Here is a 20,423-nt window from a genome sequence, read left to right as displayed (position 1 = left end):
GTCATTGCATCAGGCGCCGCAAGTCAGGGCCCTCGCTGCCCTGCTCGATGCCAATGGAGTCCGCGTCTCCTTGCGGCAGCTCCAAAAGTACTGGGATCTCTTGCTCCCTTTTAATCCGTGGCTCGCCACCTGCCAACTCTGGAGCCCGGACACATACTCACGACTCATAGATCGAGTCACCTCCGCCATGGAGCACGAGAAACGCACCTTCCCAGCAGGGCTCTTACCCATTCTCGTGGCCATTCGCGCTTGTCTCCTTGGCGCTCCGACCGAAGCCATTTATGAAGCTTCTCCCAAACGGCCTCTAGACTGTGATCCCGATGAGTCCGCCGACACTGACTCTCTGTCTAACCAACTTGCTGCTGCTCTCGAGCGCGAACCTCCCCGCCCGAGCTCCCCGCAGCAGACAGAAACCACTCCTGCCACTCCCCAAGATGGTGGACTTCCGCCTTCTTCCCCCACTTCTGCCCAAGATGGCGTGCATCCGGCTTCTTCTCTGCCAGTATCCTCCTCCTCCCACCTCTACCCGCCTCTTCCTGCCCAGTCAGCATCCGGTTCGGGCCCGGAAACTGCAAGGTCGCCATCTTCCGCTAAACCGGAAGTGCCCCCCGCGCCATTTTGTCCGCCGCCGGATGTAGCTGCTCCGCCATCTTGGCCGGCGCCCGGAAGGGTCCTGCCGCCATTTTGTTGTCGCCCAGAAGCCACTAAGCCGCCATTTTCTCACCCGTGTTCCGCTTATCCCTTGCCGCCGCCGTACGGCAATAGCCCTTCACCTGCCTTGGCTGCTCCATCGGCCCCCGGTGCCACGCCTCCTCAAACCCCCCAGCTGTATCCGCTAAATCCGCAGCCCACGCTGCAGCGACCCCAAACTTGGCTACCCTTTACAGCGGAAGAGGTCAGAACCCTCCGCAAAGCTGTAAAGGAAGACGGGATTGGCAGCCCTTATGTGCAGCAACTACTTGAGGAGTTAGGGACCCAACTCGTTCTCCCATATGACTGGATTGCACTAGCCCGTGCCATCCTGACGCCGGGTCAATTTATTGAATGGCGCGCCCATTACCAAGCGGCTGTTGACCGGCAAATCATGGAGAATGCCCAGGCCGGCATCCTCGATCCCTCCGATGCATACACAGGCACAAACAATTATGCAAACCCTCGTTCTTATCTCGAAATTGACCCAGGGTTTTGGCACCGGGTAAAGGTCCTCGTCCAGCGGTCATTCTCTCTAGTTTCTACCAAGCAGCCCACCAAGCTCGCGCAGCTGCTTCAGGACTCCAATGAGACCTTCCCAGCATTTGTCGCCCGCGTCCTGGAAGCTTGTCAGCAGAAAATTTCCAGCGAGGATGCCCAATTTGCGTTAGCCAAAGAGTTAGTCATTGACGGGTGCCTTGCGCCGTTCCGGGCCATAATCCTTCCCATACGCGACAAAGCTCTGCACGAATGGGTCCTTGCTTGCTGTGACGTCGACCCACAAGTCAAAACACTCACCGCTGCCTTTGCCTCTGCCATGGCTGTTTCATCCAGCCCCACTTCCGTCTGCTTTCGGTGCGGCCAGCCCGGCCACTTCGTCCGCGAGTGCTCTCAGCCAGGCCCAGCGCCTCGCTCAGACCCGCCGATGCGACGGCCAAGGGGCCCTTCTACGCCGTGTCCGCGTTGTGGGAAAGGTTATCACTGGGCCCGCGACTGCCGTTCTGCCCAAGGTTCCCAGCAGCCTTTAAACTTCCATCGGGGCAGGCCTCAGCCCCACCCCCAAGAGGCCCCCAGAAAAATTCCCAAGTCATAATGTGGACAATGCCCATCACACGCCGCCAGAAACCCTCATTAGAGCTTAAGATTAATGGGCAATGGCTTGATGGGCTTCTGGATTCTGGCGCTGAAGTCTCCTGTGTTCCCTTCGAAATCGCCGCATTCAATCACTGGCCCCTCGAAACCGGCCCTCAAGTCATCGGCGCCACAGGAGCCGCTGCCTCCTGGAAAACATCCCAGCCTCTGCATGGGAGCGACCGAGAAGGCCACGAAGGCCAAATTCGTCCACTCGTCCTTTCGTCAGTCCAGACCATCTTATGGGGGAGAGATGTTCTCAGCCAGCTAAAGGCCCGAATCACCACAGAAGCCTTCTCAGCTGCGCTGCCCCCCCCCCTTCTAGGGGCCACTGCTCCCATCTCAAAACCTGACCCTATCCCTCTGGAATGGGACACAGAGGAGCCCATCTGGGTCGAGCAGTGGCCCTTGCCAGCTCACAAATTGCAGGCTCTCTCTGCCCTCGTCAAAGAGCAGCTACAAGCAGGGCATATAGAGCCGTCCACTAGTCCCTACAATTCACCGGTCTTTGTCATTAGCAAAAAGAACACCAGCAAATACCACCTTCTCCATGACCTCCGTGAGATCAACAAACATATTAAGCCTATGGGATCACCTCAGCCAGGATGCCCGCACCCCACCGCAGTCCCCCAGCATTTTCATGCGGCAACCATTGACATCAAGGACTGCTTTTTCTCTATTCCTCTTCACCCCCGGGACTGTCTGAGATTCGCGTTCACGGTTCCACGCATCAACAACCAAGGCGCAGCTCAGCGATTTCAATGGCGATTATTGCCTCAAGGCATGTGCAACAGCCCGACTATGTGCCAACTGTATGTCAACCATGCTGTTGAGCCGCTGCGCTCCAAGTTCAATCCGGAGCACACATACATCCTCCACTACATGGACGACCTCCTTTTAGCAGCGAGCTCCAATGCGCTCCTCAATGATCTGCTCTCGGCGATAATAACAAACCTCTCCAGCCTCGGGCTTACTGTGCAGTCTGACAAAATAAACCTCCAGCCTCCTTTCCAATTTTTAGGCTTTCATTTTCATCGGCTTATCCAGCCCACAAGCCCAAAAATCCACCTCTCTCCGAGGATGACATTAACTGAGCTCCAACAGCTCTGGCGGGCAAATCAATTGGCTTCGCTCGGCGCTTCCCATCACAACAGCGCAAATGCAGCCTCTCTTCGAGCTTTTGCAGACAAGGGACAGCCCTCCAACGGCGACCACTCACAGCATCATCATCACTCCAGAGGCTCGAGAAGCCGTCCAACAAGTCAGCGCCGCCCTACAACAGTGTCGCCTGGAGCGGTTCTCCCCCACCCTTCCAATCTTGGCTTTAGTTCTGCCAACGCCAATCACTCCCACAGGTCTCTTGTGGCAAAATGGCCCTCTCCTTTTTCTGCATACGTCAAAGAGCAAACTCCCGAAAATCTGCCCTTTCATAAGAGCCTGGATCACATTGGCCACTGACTTAGTACTTCTTTCCATACAAACGTATGGCATCCCGCCACACACTATTGTTTGGCCTTTAGATGCCAAGGAAGTTACCTCCCTCATCATGAACAATGCCCAAATGCAGAGCCTGGTAGAGCTCTTTCGCGGCTCCTTTGACAACCACTGTCCTCATCACCGATTGCTGCAGGGAATGTCTCAATTGGAGTTTTCCAACCCGTTCCATCCATTGCCCACGTGGAACCCAATCCCCTCAGCCATCACTGCCTTCACAGATGCCTCAAAAACGGCATTTGCAGCCATTATATACACTCCTGGAAATCCTGAGCCACAGCAACTGCTGTTCGCAAATGACTTCTCTGTTCAAGTAGGTGAGCTTCTAGCCGTCGCTGCAGTCCTTAACCTCCACCCAAACCAGTCTCTCAACATCTTCACTGACAGCCTATACACCCTTCAAGTGTGCCGCAGCCTCCCGCTTGCCACTTTCTTACCGAGTGACTCAAACATTGACTGAGCGCTCGCCTTCATACAGCGACTGCTTGAGGCGAGGCAGCAGCCTTGGTTCATTGCTCATATCAGAAGCCATTCTAGCCTACCAGGACCTCTGGCTCAAGGGAATGACCTCGCTGATGCTTCTGTGTCAAGCCGCCAGGTAAACCCAGTCCTCCTCCATGAAAGCCCTGCCGATGGGCCGCGGCTTGGGGACTTTGTCAATCAAGCTAAGCTCTTACATTCCCAATTTCATTTCTCTGCGCGGTCCATCCGAAAGCTCTTTCCAGACATACCCATTGAGACTTGCAAGCACCTTGTTTGTGCCTGCCGAACTTGCGTGCCCTTGCTGCCGCTTGGACCTTTGCAGCCTCAGGGTGTTAACCCCCGCGGCCTCCGCCCGAACTCAAGGTGGCAATTAGATGTCACTCATGTCAGCACATTTGGCCGCCTCAAATATCTTCATGTGGCAATTGATAGCTTTTCACATCTGTGCTATGCAGTCCCTCTTGCGGGAGAAAGTGCTAAACACTGCATCCAGGCGCTTCGCCAAGCTATTTTGTTCATGGGAATTCCATGGGATCTCAAGACAGACAACGGACCAGCATATCACAGTGCCGCCTTCGCCAGCTTCGTGCAGATGTATCACATCACGCATCATTTTGGCATTCCATACAATCCACAGGGGCAAGGAATCGTCGAGCACACTCACCAACAGCTCAAGCTACTCATTCAAAAAGAAAGGGCCTCCTCTCCCCACAAGGCCCCCGCCGACGTCGTGACTGCCTGCCTCATTCATCACAATCTCCTAACCTTCGATGACCATGGACTCTCCCCCACCCATAAACACTGGGGACCCATGTGGCAGCCCTCGCAAGTTCCCTGGAAAGACCCTGCCACAAATCGTTGGCAAGATCCAGCTCCCCTCCTAGCACAGGGGAGGGGCTTTGCTTGCGTCTTTCCAGATTCTGAGCCACAGCCGCTCTGGGTTCCTGGGCGTTGCATTCGGCCCGCCACTGACCCACTAGTTCCACCGAACGATCAGCACCCTATGCCTTCGGTGAGAGATAACATTGACAGTGGATACGGCCCAGAGGTCGCCCCGTTCACCCGGATCCAGCACCAGCCATCATCAAGATGCCGCACCGTCAGATGATGCCTCTACACAGCCTTGCAGCCGTTCTCTTCGTCCTGGCTTCCCTCGCTCTCCCAGCCGCTGCCAACCCGAGTCACCAGCCCTTCAATTGGACCCTCTCCCTCTGGCAACAAAAAAGGCTCCTCGCCTCGAACGCAGTCCGCCTCCCTCTCCTCCCTCCGGCAGGCGGTCGATCAAGATATTACCTATCTCCAAGAAGCTGTTGAGCATCTAAAAAACTCCCTTAACTCTCTCTCTGAGGTCATTCTCCAGAACCGTCGCAGCCTTGACCTCCTCCTGCTCAAAGAAGGGGGGCTCTGCGCCGCCCTTGGAGAAGAATGTTGTGTATACGCCAATACCACCGGCCTCGCAGAAGATAGCCTACAAAAAGTCCGCGAAGGCCTGGAGCGACGCCAAAGAGAACGCGACAACGCGAGCTACTCCTCTACACTCTTTCACTCTCTTCTCCCGTACCTGCTCCTATTCCTAGGCCCCCTTATCATTATCCTTTTAGCCCTCACCGTGGGCCCCTGGGCCATCAAAAAGATAGTCCACCTTGCCAAAGACCAAGCCAATGCAGTGTTCAGCTCCTTTGTACAAGTCCACTACCAACGCCTCGCCACCGCTGAGTCCCCCCCCAGCCGTCCACCACGCCCCTTCTGTCCACGCCACCTACTCCAGACCGCACGCCTATAGCTTCTTGTCTTCCTCTCCTTACTTCTCCCCAACTACTCCTCCCCCTCGGGCGAGGGGTACAGGGGCATCACAGGCCGGTTTCGCTGGCAAGGCTCGGCGCGCGCCGGCGTGCGCCGACCCTAATGATGGGCACATGCGTCCTGGCCAGATGCTATGTCGTCCACTCACGGCCAGCCGGTCCTCGGGGTCTCCCCCTACCCCTCGTCCTATTCCAGTACCCGTCCTTATAACCTCCTTTTCCTCCTCCTCCTCATAATCCTTGTCTTTTGTTGCTGCGCACACCGAGTTATTCACATGCACAGTGCACACCAAAACTTGTTGCCTCTATTTCCTTTTAAAAACAAAAGGAGCACCTGCTCCCTGCTTCAACCCTTAAAACTGTTGTCCTGTACAGTTCCTATCTCTGCAATGAGTTGACTTTAATGAAAAACACACTCATTATGGATTAGGTAGATGTAGAATAGCTTTTGATAAACAACAATGATATACATGGTTTTCCTTGCCTTTGATGTTTAACACAAATAAAATATATCCTGCAATATAATAACATTCCTACCCCACTAACAGACTCCACATTCTTCCTTCTCCCTTCATGCAATGCCAATCAGTGGCACTCCAGGATTTCTTCCATTCCAGGGATGGACAATATGTTTCTACCAGTGTCTGATGTTTGAATTCAGCTCTTACTTTGTCTTACTATTATTTGTAAGCCCATCTCATTTCAGGCTGAACAAACAGCAAACAAAATATTATCCTTAACGAGAATAGTGTGTTTTACAATGATTACAAAGAAATGTCAGTCTCTGACACCTCTATCTCCAACATTCCTGATTGGTGAAAGACCTATAAAGTTTTTCAAAAATGAGTTGGATCCTGATGAGTCCTAGACAAAATTCTACCTCTCAGGCACTGAGATCTCAGCTTGTCTAAAAAAAGTTTAGGGTATCTTTCACTCTGATATTTTTATTCTAGAAATTGTCATTATCACTGTCATTAAAGGATTTCATTTTATAATTATTTTAAATTTAACACTCTGTGTTAACTGAGAAGTGAATTTCTTTTTGATTTATTGATTTTTTTTCAGAAGTGCAATTTTATTACTTTCAAATACATAATGATGTGCAAACTGGGACCTTAAATAATATGTTGCAAGATCTGCTGTCTCACTGGTGTGATAGTTAACAGTGTTAAGTGCTGGACAGAGAGACATTATTTTACACATTTTTAAATTCTTTAAATTGTTGATTATGTTGTAAAATACATACAAGATTCTTGAAAAATAATAGTTGGTTGTTTGCAGCTTAATAGATTTTGCTAAAATCCCTTAAACCTACTCTTATCAGAAACTTCATTTTTTCAAAATTAAGTAATATGCCAAGGAATAAATTTCAAATTTTATCTTAGAAAAGTTGTTAATACTGTACCTAACTTACCTTGTCTGAATATGGAAGTTGTTTGTGGTTCCTGTATGCTCATAATCATGAATGGCAGCAGCAAAGACCATTGCTAAAATTTCCAGTTCGGTGAGCCAGTGCTAGTAAATTAAAGATTCCAACATATTTAAAAAGTAGAAGCCATATTGCCATGATTAAAAAAGATTTTCTGTGTACCCACTATATATAATCATATAAAATATTTATTAATATTCAGTTAATTTTTTCTATTTCACCTGTATTAATTGTGTGCATAATGGATGCTCCATGAGATCGATGATTGTTTCATGGCTTGTAAGTTCAAAATCCATACATTAGAACTGTGTTCACAAATTTGAAAAGAAATACTTTCCTGTCATTTCAAAGGTGAATCCTGGCTGGATTTTGAATTCACAGCCTTACCAATATTGGTTCTGATCAAATCAATTACAGTTAATCATTCTTACTTATAGCTCATACATCATTAAAATGCCTTTTAGCATAAGTTTTATAGAAGACACTGCCATGAGAAAAATATCCATCTAAAAGATGAAATAGTTGCTGCTCATTAGAGAACATGAACTTAGTTTTTATTATTTAAAGATTTAAATGAGTTACTTGGATTTTAGCAAAATAGCAATATAATATAAAAGCTATTTTATTAAAGTCCCAGTAACTCTTCAAAATCTTTAAATAATAAAGATTAAATATTTGAATAGCCATATTCTATGACAGTGTAATTATATTTCATAATGATAAAGGAAAGAAAAAATGCCTTTTATATAAAATCCAGGACCACTTTCCTCATATACATTGATCCTTCTGTTATAAACTGAATGGTTTAACAACATTTCTCTACTATCATAAGTCTATTTAGAACAAATTCAATAGTTTATTCATCACTCACATTTTGCATAACATTTTTAAGTTGCCTAACATGATAGCCAACCACACTTGGCTATTTAAATTTAAAATAAATAAAATTTTAAAAAATTAAACTACCACATTTCAAGTGTTCAATAATATGTGGCAAGTGGCTCCTATGTGGAACAGTGAAGTTATAAGCATTTCCATCATCACATAAAGTTCTATTAGAGCTGCAAGCAGATGGTACTTGATAGCAGGAAAGGTGAATCCAAAATTATATGGGATTGGGTCTTAGTAATTCTTATCCCAAGCACTTGAAACAATCAAAGACCCTTCACAAAGCAACAGAAAAATATAATGCTAACTACCTGTACGATTAATTAACTGTCATAGAATAAAGGTGCAGTCTTGGGGTGGATAGTCAGAGAAGCTATTTGATGGCAGTAGACCTTGGAATATAACAGATTTAGATTGGATGCTAGGTAGGAGTTGGAGGTAGAGGATATTTTAAATAGAAATAGCAAATGTAGAATTATATTATTGGGGCATGTATAGGAATTGAATTGTTGGAGCATCAAATGAAATAAGGTTGAAAAAAGTGTGGAAATTATAGGCAGAGTTGATTGGCTACCATGATTAGAGTTAATGAATCTGGATTTTGTACAAAAGGCAAGAGGAAGCCACTGTAGGTCAAAAATGAAAGAGGTGAAAACTGTTGAATCCCAGAGTTGCCAAAACATGCTCTTAATAATCTTTGCTCCATTCACACAACCTAACATGGTATTTGGCACAAAATAGGAACTTAATATTGTCTGTTGAATTGGATTTCACCAGTTTTGCATTAGAAGGAGGTAGTAGGAAGTAGTGGAAAGAGATTTTGGAGTCAGACAATCCTGGTTTTAAACCTTTGTTGATCCTCAGGCAAATGTTATTGACCTTCTAACCACAGCTGCAATGAAAATGGAATTAGTGATAGTTCCCCTGCTGGGGTTTTAAAAAGAAGTTTAGAGCAAATGTATGACAGTGCCTACAACATGTTTTGTCATATAGTAAAACATGTAATAAATGACATTTGACTGAGCTTGTTTCCTTTTTTTTTTTTAAAGATTTATTTTATTTATTTCTCTCCCCTTCCCCAGTTGTCTGTTCTCTGTGTCCATTTGCTGCATGTTCTTCTTTTTGTCTGCTTCTGCTGTTGTCAGCGGCACCGGAATCTGTGTTTTTTTTGTTGTTGTTGCATCACCTTGCTGTGTCAGCTCTCGGTGTGTGCTACACCACTCCTGGGCAGGCTGCACTTTCCTTCACACTGGACAGCTCTCCTTACGGGGTGCACTCCTTGCACATGGGGCTCCCCTACATGGGGGACACCCCTGCATGGCAGGGCACTCCTTGCACACATCAGCACTGCAAGTGGGCCAGCTCCACACGGGTCAAGGAGGCCCAGGGTTTGAAATGTGGACCTCCCATGTGGTAGATGGATGCCCTAACAACTGCGCCAAGTCTGCTTCCCAAGCTTGTTTCCTTAAATACATTGTTTGAGGCATTGAATATGGAAAATAATATATAGCTAACATATCTTTAGCAATTACATTTCCACTATAAAAGCCTCACAGTAGGAAGATTGAAGCAGAAATGATTCTCAGAACCATAGGATTAATGTAACTAGCTGTTCTCAGTTTATAGGTACAGTTAATTGTGAGTCATTAAATGGAAGAAAGTAACCTGATTAATAGCCTGTACTATAGCCTGAACTGGGACTGAGTTTCCAATGGCCCTAAGGAGACTATGGAATTAAACACTGTGAAATGAATAGCCATTGAAGTTAAACCAGTTTTTGTCTCCCCAGAAACCCATTGTACTATTTTAAAAACTCATTCTGAGAAAAAAAAATCACCTATTTTCTTAAAGTGTGGACTTACAGCTTTAACTGTGTTGAAAAAAATTGGTAATACTTAACATCAACTATGAAAATGTAGAATATGAAGCAGCAATTAAATATATATATATATATTAAATAAGAAAACCAAGGATGGATTTTAATTATAGATCAGCTCATAAGCACTTAAATATATTATTTTCCTAGCTGTCAGAATTGATTATAAATGTGTTTCCTGTTTCTGTCTTCATTGATCTTTGCCTCTCAAAAACAGTACTTCTTCCATGAATCCCTCTTATTTATTGCCACACTAGGCCTTAATTTAAGTTTACATTATAATATAGTTTGGGATGAAAGATGCACTAAACTTTCACATTTCATTGATAAAACACATCTATTTTGTATTAGCAAAAGTCAAATTTTGGACTATTTTCAGCTCTTAGCTGCTGATTCATTTTGTGCAATTGCAAATGAGAGTGCTAACTCAGAAAAAGAATGCTTAAATTAACAGATTTTAATAAATGATTTATGAGGACAAACCAGAGATTGAGACTGAATCATATCCCTCTACTCAACTGGAAGTGTTTAGCACATGCCCTGGGTTCTTAGGATTTTCAGTGGACAGAAATAAAGAGTGAAATGTGAATCAAGAGCTAGCTCTACTTCATTGAATAGACCCACTTATTCAAGGTCTTTTTCTAGTTACATCATCAGGTGGTGCTTGGTAGTAATCCCTCAGCATCAGGGAGGCTCATCCCTGGAAGTCATGTTCCATATTGGCGGGGAGAGGGAAGAAGAGATATGATGCGGGGGCATTTTCAGGACTTGGAGTTGTCCTGGGTGGTACTGCAGGGACAGATGCTGGACATTGTACATTCTGCCATGGCCCACTGGGTGGACTGGTGGAGAGTGTAAACTACAATGTAAACCACTATCCATGGGGTGCAGCAGTGCTCCAAAATGTATTCACCAAATGCAATAAATGTGCCACAATGATGAAAGAGGTTGTTGATGAGGGAGGAGTGAGGTGAGGGGGGTGGGGGATATATGGGGACCTTATATTTTTTTAATGTAACATTTAAAAAAAAAAAAAAAAAAGAACATACATGAGAATACCAGAAAGGAAGGAGACAAAATTAGCATTAACTGGATACTTTAGATCACTTCATTCAATTCTTATAAGTATCCTGATAACCATTTACTATGTATTTACTATTGAAATGTTTTTATCCTTATTTTGCAGATAAGGAACCTGAATACTGAAGAGGTGATTTAACTTGCCTAAGGTCACAAAGCTATCAAGTGACATGACCAGGAATTCAAACCAAAATCTGTCTGATTCCAAAGTTCTGCTCCTTCCATGATCACAAGGGCATTCATTACTCAAGGCAGTAATGAGCACATTCTTCCAAGTTTTCAAACAGAATTTCTAGCTAAGTCTACTAGATGAAAGAAGGGGTAGAAGCTAATAGAGCTTTGATTTAAAACTTATGAGGTAATTTTCATATCTAAATGACTGTGTGTGTGCTTGTATGTATGTGTACAATTTCAGGTCTGAAAATTAGGGAATATGAAAAAGGAATAATATGGAAACAATGCTCATGAAGGCTGCTTGTGGATTTGTAACTGGGATGTAATCTAATATTAGAAATCACATTGACCTAGTAGTGCTTGGTCCTCTAAAAGAGTACAATTAACAACTCATTTAGCCTGAAGTTATGGGATTGGACACTTTTTTCCTCTATCTCTGGATAGACTAATGTAGTTTGCTATAACTTACCTAGTACAGAAAACTTTTAAATTATATTAACTTCAATATGCACACATTAATATAATATAAAATAAATAATTATTGCTAATATAGGGCAAAATGTGTTATTATGTTTCAGGCACTAGGTTGGGTACTTTATATATAATATTTCATTTACTTCTCTGTCATCCTACAAGGTGGTAGATTTCTTATTAATCAAGTTTAGAGACAAGGAGATGAAGGTAGCAAGAGAGCTAGGAAGGTGGTTTCTAGGTGCATAGTTTCAAAGTTATATCTGATTGGTTCCAAAGGCCACACTCTTTCTACTCATGCAGTGTCATATGAGAAGGCATTTACAAGACCAGAATTTTCACATAGTTTGAAGAATAGAAACATAGTAGTACATTTTCTTACTGTGGAAATCTGCACAATTCCAGTGTTTGGGAGACTGGTCAGGGGATTACAAGTTCCAAAGGAAATGGGTTGCAAGAAGAGAACACAGGTGTTAAGCTCCTTCAAATGCAAGTGTTCTTTGGCTAAGACCCTTGGATGAATTCTTACACCAAGAGACATTCTGAGGTGGCTAGGCAACACTCAGGGAAGCATTTGCTCTTTAGCATAAGGATTGAGCTACTGCATATCACTGTCACTGTGGCACAGGGCTACAAGTCAACTGAGTGACAAAGGGAGAAAAAAGGACTAGAAGTTATACAATTATCAACTTTTCCCTCTACTGCCTATTCCTAGGCTTGAGAGTGTCATTTATGACATTAACAAATGGGAGGACAGTGACTTCATCACAGTTTCTTTCAGGTGCTCAGGCTGCATTAGTCACATAGCAGTGCTGGAGCTCTCCATAAATACCAAACTGGTAGGACCAGCCTGAAAACAGCAGGCATCGGTTAAAGCAGTAACATATCAGACTTTAGGGGTAAGGAAAGACTGTAAAGTCTTCTCTAAATGAATAGTATTTCTATAAGGTTTTTTTCTACTTCATAAGTATAAAAATTAATACTCACCTACCACTGTTTGTTTTTTTTTTCATCTAAAGGAAAGCCTATTAAATAACTTTCCTAAAACTTTCAAGATGGCAGGGTAACCTAGTTTTGACAAAACAGCCGATATATTCATAAATTCATTTTGTCTTTCCCTTTCATCATCTAGCATGAAATTCCTCCTTATCTCTTTAGCTTTAATGTATTTTCCTGATCAGAGGCAACACTAAATATCTCCCACCAGACTATTTTTGTAATGGGCAAAGGGATGTGTATGGAGACCACTGACACGTTGTTGCTAAGGATGAATAAACTGAGAAGCGAGTTTCCACACCAAACCTGGTCAAGTAAAGTGAAGCTACATTCACATTTGGTAAGTAATGGCCTTCTTAAAAAGTGAAGTAATTATGTGATTTTTTTTCTAACAAGTTTAACTTTCTAGGAGTCATGCCAGGCTATGCGAGATTTTTCTAGTTTTCCAGGGAAGTTGGAATGACTTCTTATATCCTGCACCAAGCTTTCCTTATAAGCCCTGCTTTGAACTTCTCTATTTACCCACCAATAAAATACCCCACCAACCTTTCAAGGTCATCTTCATGACAACGGTTATGAGGCTGAAATAAGATACTTTATTTGGCTCCCTTTATACTTGTGGGGAAAAAAAGTACTTAAGCAGAAGAGTATTTAAAAGGGTAAAATTCCAGTTGCCTCCAAGCCAGATACGGCCTATATTTTAGGATTGCCCCTCATAATTAAAGCAGATCTTGGATTATACTGAACTAGGCAGAAACTTGCCCAGTTCATTTCCTATTTCATGGTGACACTTAAATATTTCAAGTTTCACATAACTTTTTTTCAAGAGCCACAGAATTTAAGAAAGAGGAAATGCCAAACACTTGAAATGATACCCACCTCACTATTAGATTCCAGACCAAGACCATAAAGGCAAAAGCAAGCTGTTTTAACCAGGAAGATGCTAAAGCAACTTTATCAAGTGTGAGTAACCATATTTGCAGCTGTCAGTAGGCCCTTTGTGTTTTACATGCCATACGCATCAAACCAAATGAAAGTAAAGGGTTCAAGAAACAGCTGTGACAATGAAGTCTTATTAAAACAAAATAGCTTTAAATGAATTTCTGTGTGATGCACACAGGCACACACATACACTTTAGAGAGAGAAACAGGTATAAAGGTTAAAAATACTACTTTTTACCTTGACCAAAAGGAAGAAATATTAAATACAAATGAGTTTTTATGGCTATGAGATTTCATTCCTGAGAATGATGGGAGGTTATGCTTATACATGTCTCAACATGATCTCACTGCCTGCTACAGTAAACAGTGCCTCAAGCAGTGGGGCTCCTGAGGGCTCTAGACACATCTGGACAGTAGAGGCAGGGCAGACAACCCTAGGAATTTGGCACCCTGTCGGTGGGCCTTAACTTGGAAAATATTTTCACCAGTGTAACAGAGTTAGACTCATTTATAATTTCCTACACATGGTTCTTCTGCCCCTTTTATCTGAATATATAATTAGCACTGCACTTGTCAAATATGTGTTCCAGAGACTTAACTCTGGTCTGCTCATATGCCAGTTGAGCCCTGAATCTCAGCAGAGTTGCAACATCTACTCTCCAGTTCATTGGACTCACCCAGGAAAACTAACAAAAGGATGATGATAGACAACACCCATCCCCCCAAAACAGAGAATATCTACAACTGCAGGTAGGACAGTTCCATCCATCTAACCTATGGGATCTAAGCCCCCTCTCAATCAGAATGAACAAACTTAAGGGGGAAATGCAACTATGGACTAAAGTAGACTTATTACTATTCTAGGAATTGAAGAACTTGTATCATTGGTATAAAGGCAGTGGCCACCAGAGGTTCTAAGGGGAGGGAGAGGGAAGAACAGACAGATATAACATAGGGCATTTTGTTCTGTTTGACATTGTAATGATGGACACAGGCCATTAAACATTTTGTCAAAACCTATAAAATTTGAAGTGCACAGTGTAAACTGTAATGTAAACAATAGACCATGGTTAGTAGCAATGACTCAATATGTGTTAATCAATTCTAACAAGTGTACCATACTAATAAAAGAAGTTGTTAATGGGGGAAAGTGTGGGAGGAGGAGGGGGTGGAGTCTATACGGGAATCCTCCTATATTTTCAATGTACCTTTAAGTAATCTAAAGCTTCTAAAAAAATAAAATAAAATAAAAACATTTATAAAACAAAAACACTACTTTTAAAAGCTTACAATATTTTAAACTGAATATTTGAATATCTTTGAATATTTGAATTTCTAATATTGGTATCCTCTGCTTCCTCACTTCAAATGTCAAATCAGACTCCTGAAAGGAAGGTTGAGTAAACTGCAGTCAAGAGCCACATGCAGCCCATGACTGCATTTGATTTGGCTCAATGGGGAGGATCCAAGGTCAAGGTACACAACAGAGTTCAGCCTTCTAGAATATCGCAAGAGGGTCATGCCATTCCATCAGTGAAGGCTTTTGAAATTTCTGTTTCTCCAAGGACAAGACTTAACTCCAATATAGGTTATAATACTTTGTAAGTATTCCATAAAATGCATATTTCTATAAAATTGGTACTACAAATTCCCTAAATGGCTAATGAATCCATTTTGCACTATGAGACAATGAATCCAGAGTTCTAGCCAGGTGTGCCAAGAACAACTCTGGCAAACCAAGAATTATCTTCAACCATCTCTCCATTCACCAAACAAAACCAAATTAAAGGTGGCAGTTACAGTGGACTACAGCAGGACTCCAACCGTCAGAACTGAGACTAAGGAGTAAAAGGATGTTCCAAGATTTTGGAAGTAAATTATTGGGGTTAGGTTTCAATAGGTAAAAACCTAGGATCAAGATAGAATAAAAGCTTGGAGATGTAAAGAAATGGTAGGGGTTAGTGCCAGGTTACATTGAAGATCAATGTGGGGAGAGTGTTTATCCTCTTATCTTACCTCCAATTACTACATCTTCTTCCCTGCTTCACTATTTCTTCCCTCACACTGCAAAGAACAAAGATATGGCCTTTTGAAGACACCTGAACTATGAGGCATGTAAGTACTTGATAAAAGCTAGTTTCCTTCTTTTTCTGCACAGTCTTCTTTTCTGCTCTTAGTATGACTATTTTGAAGTCTACAGCCCTTTAAGGTTATGGACAGGTGGAGAAAGGAGTGAGGTAAACTGCATACAGCCCAAACTGTTTAAAATACTCCTTCCATTGAGAGGAAGGGACTAGGTCCCCTTCCTTGGAATCTGTGAGGGCTCTTTGACTGCTTTGCCCAAAAGAGTACGGCAGAAATTATGCTGCAGATGTTTCCATGCCTAGGCTTTAAGAGACTGGCAGCTTTCATTCCGTCCCTCTTGAAATGATCTCTCTCGGAATTCAGCTATGTTCTCTGAAAAGCCAAAGCCTCGTGACTAGATTACTTGAAATAGACACTGACTGAAGTCTCAGCTAAGCATGCAGCCAAGAGCTGTTATCAACTTGCAGCCATGTGATGAGACATTGTGGCATATTGCCCACTGATGCCATCAGACGTCTTCTAATATACAATGGTACCTCGGTACTCATTGTTAATTGGTTCTGGGAGGCACAATGAGTACCAAAAATGACAAGGATCAAACAAGTTTTTCCCATAAGGAATAATGTAAATAAATTTAATGCATTCCAAATCAAAGACAAGGCACACTTTTAAGGCAATATATGAAAAATAGGGTTGTATATCATTACTTTACATGAGAAATAAACCTAAAAATTAATACTTAGATTAAATAAAATACAACCTTCATTTTATCCATACTGAGACAGTCGTTGGCCTAATGGGATGATGGGAGGAGAGTGGTGAGGAGGAGAGGTTACATGGAGGTTGCTTGGAAGGAGAGTCCTCCCCTAATAGAATATTGGGCACCTGCATTTCAGGTATTCTTTCTCTTTTCTGCCTTTTTTTCAACTTGCACCACAGGCTCTCGCACACTCTTTTTCGCCTTCATTAAAAACTTATCTAGTGAGGACTGCTTTTATCTTCTTTTCAGAATTCCTCAAAAGTGTGAAATTGTTTGGTTGTTCAATAAATTCACACTTCACACTTTTCAGGAAGTAAGAGCTTTATCCAGATGGTACTTCTCTACAAAGTTTTGAACTTCTGCCCAGTTTGCACACATTTCTTTTATCAAGGAACTGGGGACATCCTCCCTTATCTCCTCATCTGAAGACATCTCTTCAGCCACCTCTTGTTGCTGCTCCTTCTGTTGTTCCTGCAGCTCCTCAGGATTGAGCTCTTCACAGTGCTCCTTCACCGACTTAAACATCAGCAGCATCGACCTCCAGACCCATGTATTGGCCCAAAGACACAATATCCTGCACAACTGTAACCCCTGTACCTGCAGGCTTGAGGCCAGTCTTAAACCTTTCAAAGTCTGAGTCACAGATTCTGGCCATGAATTCTTCCATGCTGAATTCATTATCCTATAAGAGACTTTGTTCCAGGCCTTCTCAATAAGATTAATGCAGTGCAGGATATTGAAATGCTCCTTCCAGAATTCTGTGAGGGTCAACTGGGTGTTAGAGGTAATCTCAAAGCACTTGGAAAAACACCATGGTGTACACCTTTTTGAATTTTGAAATGACCTGCTGGTCCATGGGCTGGATGAGAGGAGTAGTATTGGGGGAGGGGCAGGAACCTTACCGTGATGAAGCTGAACTCCTCCAGTAAATCTTCCTCCAAGCCTGGAAGGTGAGCAGGTGCATTGTCCAAAAATAGGAGAGCTTTCAGAGGCAAATCTTCCTCTAGCAAATATTTTTTCACTGAAGGACCAAACGCTTCATTTGTCCACTCAGTGAAAAATTGCCTCATGACCCAAGATTTGCTGTTTGCCCTCCACATCACATGGCATTTGCTTTTCATGACATTATGGTTCTTGAAAATGTGCAGGTTTTCACTATGATACTAGCGGAGACTTGAATTTTAAGTCTCCACTAGCATTCCTACACAACAATAGAGTCTGTCCTTCATTGGTTTGTGACCTGGTAATGCCTTTTTCCCTCTCTTTTATGATAAGGTTTCTACTTGATAGTTTTCTCCAAAAAACTCCAGTCTCATCATAGTTAAAAACTTGGTGGGGAATAAAACCCTTAGGCACTCTGAAGTCTTGAAATTCATTGACTAACTCATCAGCAGTCCTTTTAGTGCACTCACTGTCTCACCATGCGTAATGACACTATGGATGCCAGCCCTCTTTGTAAAATTATCAAACCAGACATGGCTGCCCTTAAAAACTTCAACAATCTATTTTCAAAAGACTGGCATGCAACACTTTCGCTTTTTCATGTATCATGGCTTCCAATACACTGTTGCCTGCTAACTGCTTCTCATTTACCCAAATTAATAACAGTTTTTCAACTTCCTTGAGTGTTTGGGAACACTACTTTGTTACTGCTTTAACTCCTTTTGCAACATCAGCCTTTTTTTACTGCTTCTTTGTTCTTAATGATGGTGGAGACCGTGGTTCTAGGTGCATCCCATTCCCTAGCAAGATCAGTAATGTATGTACCACTCTCATATTTACCTGTTACTGTATTACTTATTTTTGCTCAATGGTGGTGTGAAGTAATTTTCTTTTCTGCTCAGCACTATCACTGCTCATTTTCTTAGGACCCATGATGTGGAAAAAAATGCAAAAATACACAAAATAGCCACAGAAGCTAAGACAAGACTGCAATGGGATTTGCACAGGGAAAGAGCTACCACGTGACTAACACATGATCCTTTGTTTCAGCTGGAAGGGTAGCAAATCACAAGGCAACTGACACTGACAAGTTCTAGGTTGCATGTCGAATACCAAACAAACAATGAAGTACTGGCACAAAATTTGTGCATCAAAATGCATTGAGCACCAAGTTTGATGAGTTTCAAAGCATTGAGTACCAAGGTATGAGTATAATTGATAGCTGGCTGCAATTGCATGTGAGACCCCAAAAGAGAATCTCCTAGCTGAGCCCCTCTAAACACAGAACTTTAGAAACAATAATAAATTACTGTTTAAGACACCAAGTTTTGGGATGGTTTGTTGAGGTAAAACAGATAAGTGGAACATAGGCAGGTGTGGTATCTGAGCTCAAAGCATTGATAAATCTACAACATTTAGGAGCCAAAGAAAGACAGAAGAGAGAATATACCAGTTCTAAAATCACCATCTGGGGCATTGTTGAATGAATCACAGCAAATGGATTCATGTGTAATAAACAATACAACGTGTTTTCTTGGGAAAAATGAAACGATAAAAATTTCCCATGTGTAATAAACTTGGAGAATCGTGCACTTGTTATAAGCTTTCAGTAGCTTCAGGACTCTAGGCTATGGCTCCAAAGGCTTTGCTTTCTTGGACCAGGAATAGAGTCTTAGGTGTAGAATGATAGAGTATTGAGGGTCCCTGGGCCCAAAAGAATAGTAGGTATATAGGTCTGAATGGTACTACCCTACCCCCAATATAAAGGGTTTGGCTTCTGAAATCTAAACAGGTAGGTAACGTGTATTTTGAAGTTTGGTGAAACAGTCCACTTAAATTTTATGGCACTGCCTCTGCCTAGGTTGATACACAAGGAGTGGGGAAGATACTGGGATTTGTCCCCTCCCCTTTCCACCCATTCAACCCACCTATAGTTTGGAGGCTTCAGAAAGAAGGGCTGCCTTTCCCAGATCACCCCTCAGGAGTTACCCTAATCCCTGAGACATAGCAGAAATTCCAGGCAAACTTAGAGTTCTTGTCTTATACTCATTATTGTCCCAGGAGTTGCATAGCCAAGTCATTTATTTATTCATCATTTGATTCATTCAGATGAAAAGAAGAAGAAAGAGATTTTGGAAAAATTTACAAGAAGCATTTCCCAATACCCCTGTTAGGATTTGATTATGTATCAAGGTTAGCTTGTGTGAACATGATGAGATAAATAACATTCTAACTTTTGTTCCAAGGTCTTTTTCTGTAGGTCACTTTCTTTTTGTGATTGATTTCTATGGAAAAAGGAATTATCAAACAAAAATATTCTATCCTCCAAATTTTTGAAAATTTGTAATATATTTTGGTTTGCCTCTGTGAATCTTTTTCTCCACTGAGTTAAGATATATTTTTTGGAAAAATCTAGTTATATATAACTGGTTAAACATCAAAAATCCAAAACATTACTATTAACAATACTCAAATGGGCATTAAAGAGATAATGGGAAATTAAGCTACTGGAATTTGAAGTTTACAACCTAACAAATTTAAATTATGAGACCTCTCTTACCATGATACCTGTATGAAGCATTATGCAATGCACGGTTTGAGTGACATCAGCTGCATGGATCAAATTGTGGTATGGATTTTTGTATTTGCTGTAACCAACTTCTAAAGCTTCTGCAAAGGCGATTAGGCAAGGAATAGGAATCTGTGGAAAGTAATAATTATGATTATTTTTTGAAAAAAAATAATCAACATGAATAACAATGTTTGGGATGGGACACATTTGTGAGTACCAAGTAGTTTCTCTAAGTTAGATGTGTATTCTTCTGTAAAACCACTCCATTAACATAGTAGCTTTCAATCAATTTCCCTAATGCCTTAAAAAGATGTAACCCCCAAGTAATTAAGGTAGATGTAACAAAGGTCTTACTATAGTAGATTTTAAACTTTTATTTCTTTTTAAGAGTAAAAAGTAAGAGTTCTGACACAGTAAACTTTTCCAATAATACTTGGAAAGGTCTTATTTTTCTATCGTAATATAAGGGAGCTAAAATAAATTACCTCCCTTCTAGCTCTAAAAATGTTATAATATGGCTATAGATTGCAAACTTCTTAAGTCTACTAATAAAAGTTCATTCTGTATTTCAGGAATACCAAAGGTCATATTGCTTTAGACGTAGTTTT

At 42.4% G+C, this 20,423-nt stretch overlaps 1 protein-coding gene across 8 annotated transcripts in view; it reads right to left on the bottom strand.

Annotated features, from left to right (window-relative positions):
- Positions 1 to 20,423, bottom strand: part of PDE1A (phosphodiesterase 1A) — a 609,100-nt gene that overhangs the window by 131,968 nt on the left and 456,709 nt on the right. For all 8 annotated transcript variants that reach the window (XM_071216230.1, XM_071216229.1, XM_071216231.1 and 5 more), the window contains 2 exons: positions 19,804 to 19,944; positions 7,015 to 7,115 (listed from right to left, as the gene is read on the bottom strand). In XM_071216230.1, the coding sequence (XP_071072331.1) occupies positions 7,015 to 7,115; positions 19,804 to 19,944 (242 nt within the window). The remainder of the gene's footprint in view (positions 1 to 7,014; positions 7,116 to 19,803; positions 19,945 to 20,423) is intronic.

The sequence above is a fragment of the Dasypus novemcinctus genome, chromosome 7, assembly GCF_030445035.2.
Source record: "Dasypus novemcinctus isolate mDasNov1 chromosome 7, mDasNov1.1.hap2, whole genome shotgun sequence".
Classification (NCBI taxonomy): domain Eukaryota; kingdom Metazoa; phylum Chordata; class Mammalia; order Cingulata; family Dasypodidae; genus Dasypus; species Dasypus novemcinctus.
This window is presented reverse-complemented; position numbering and strand designations above follow the sequence as displayed.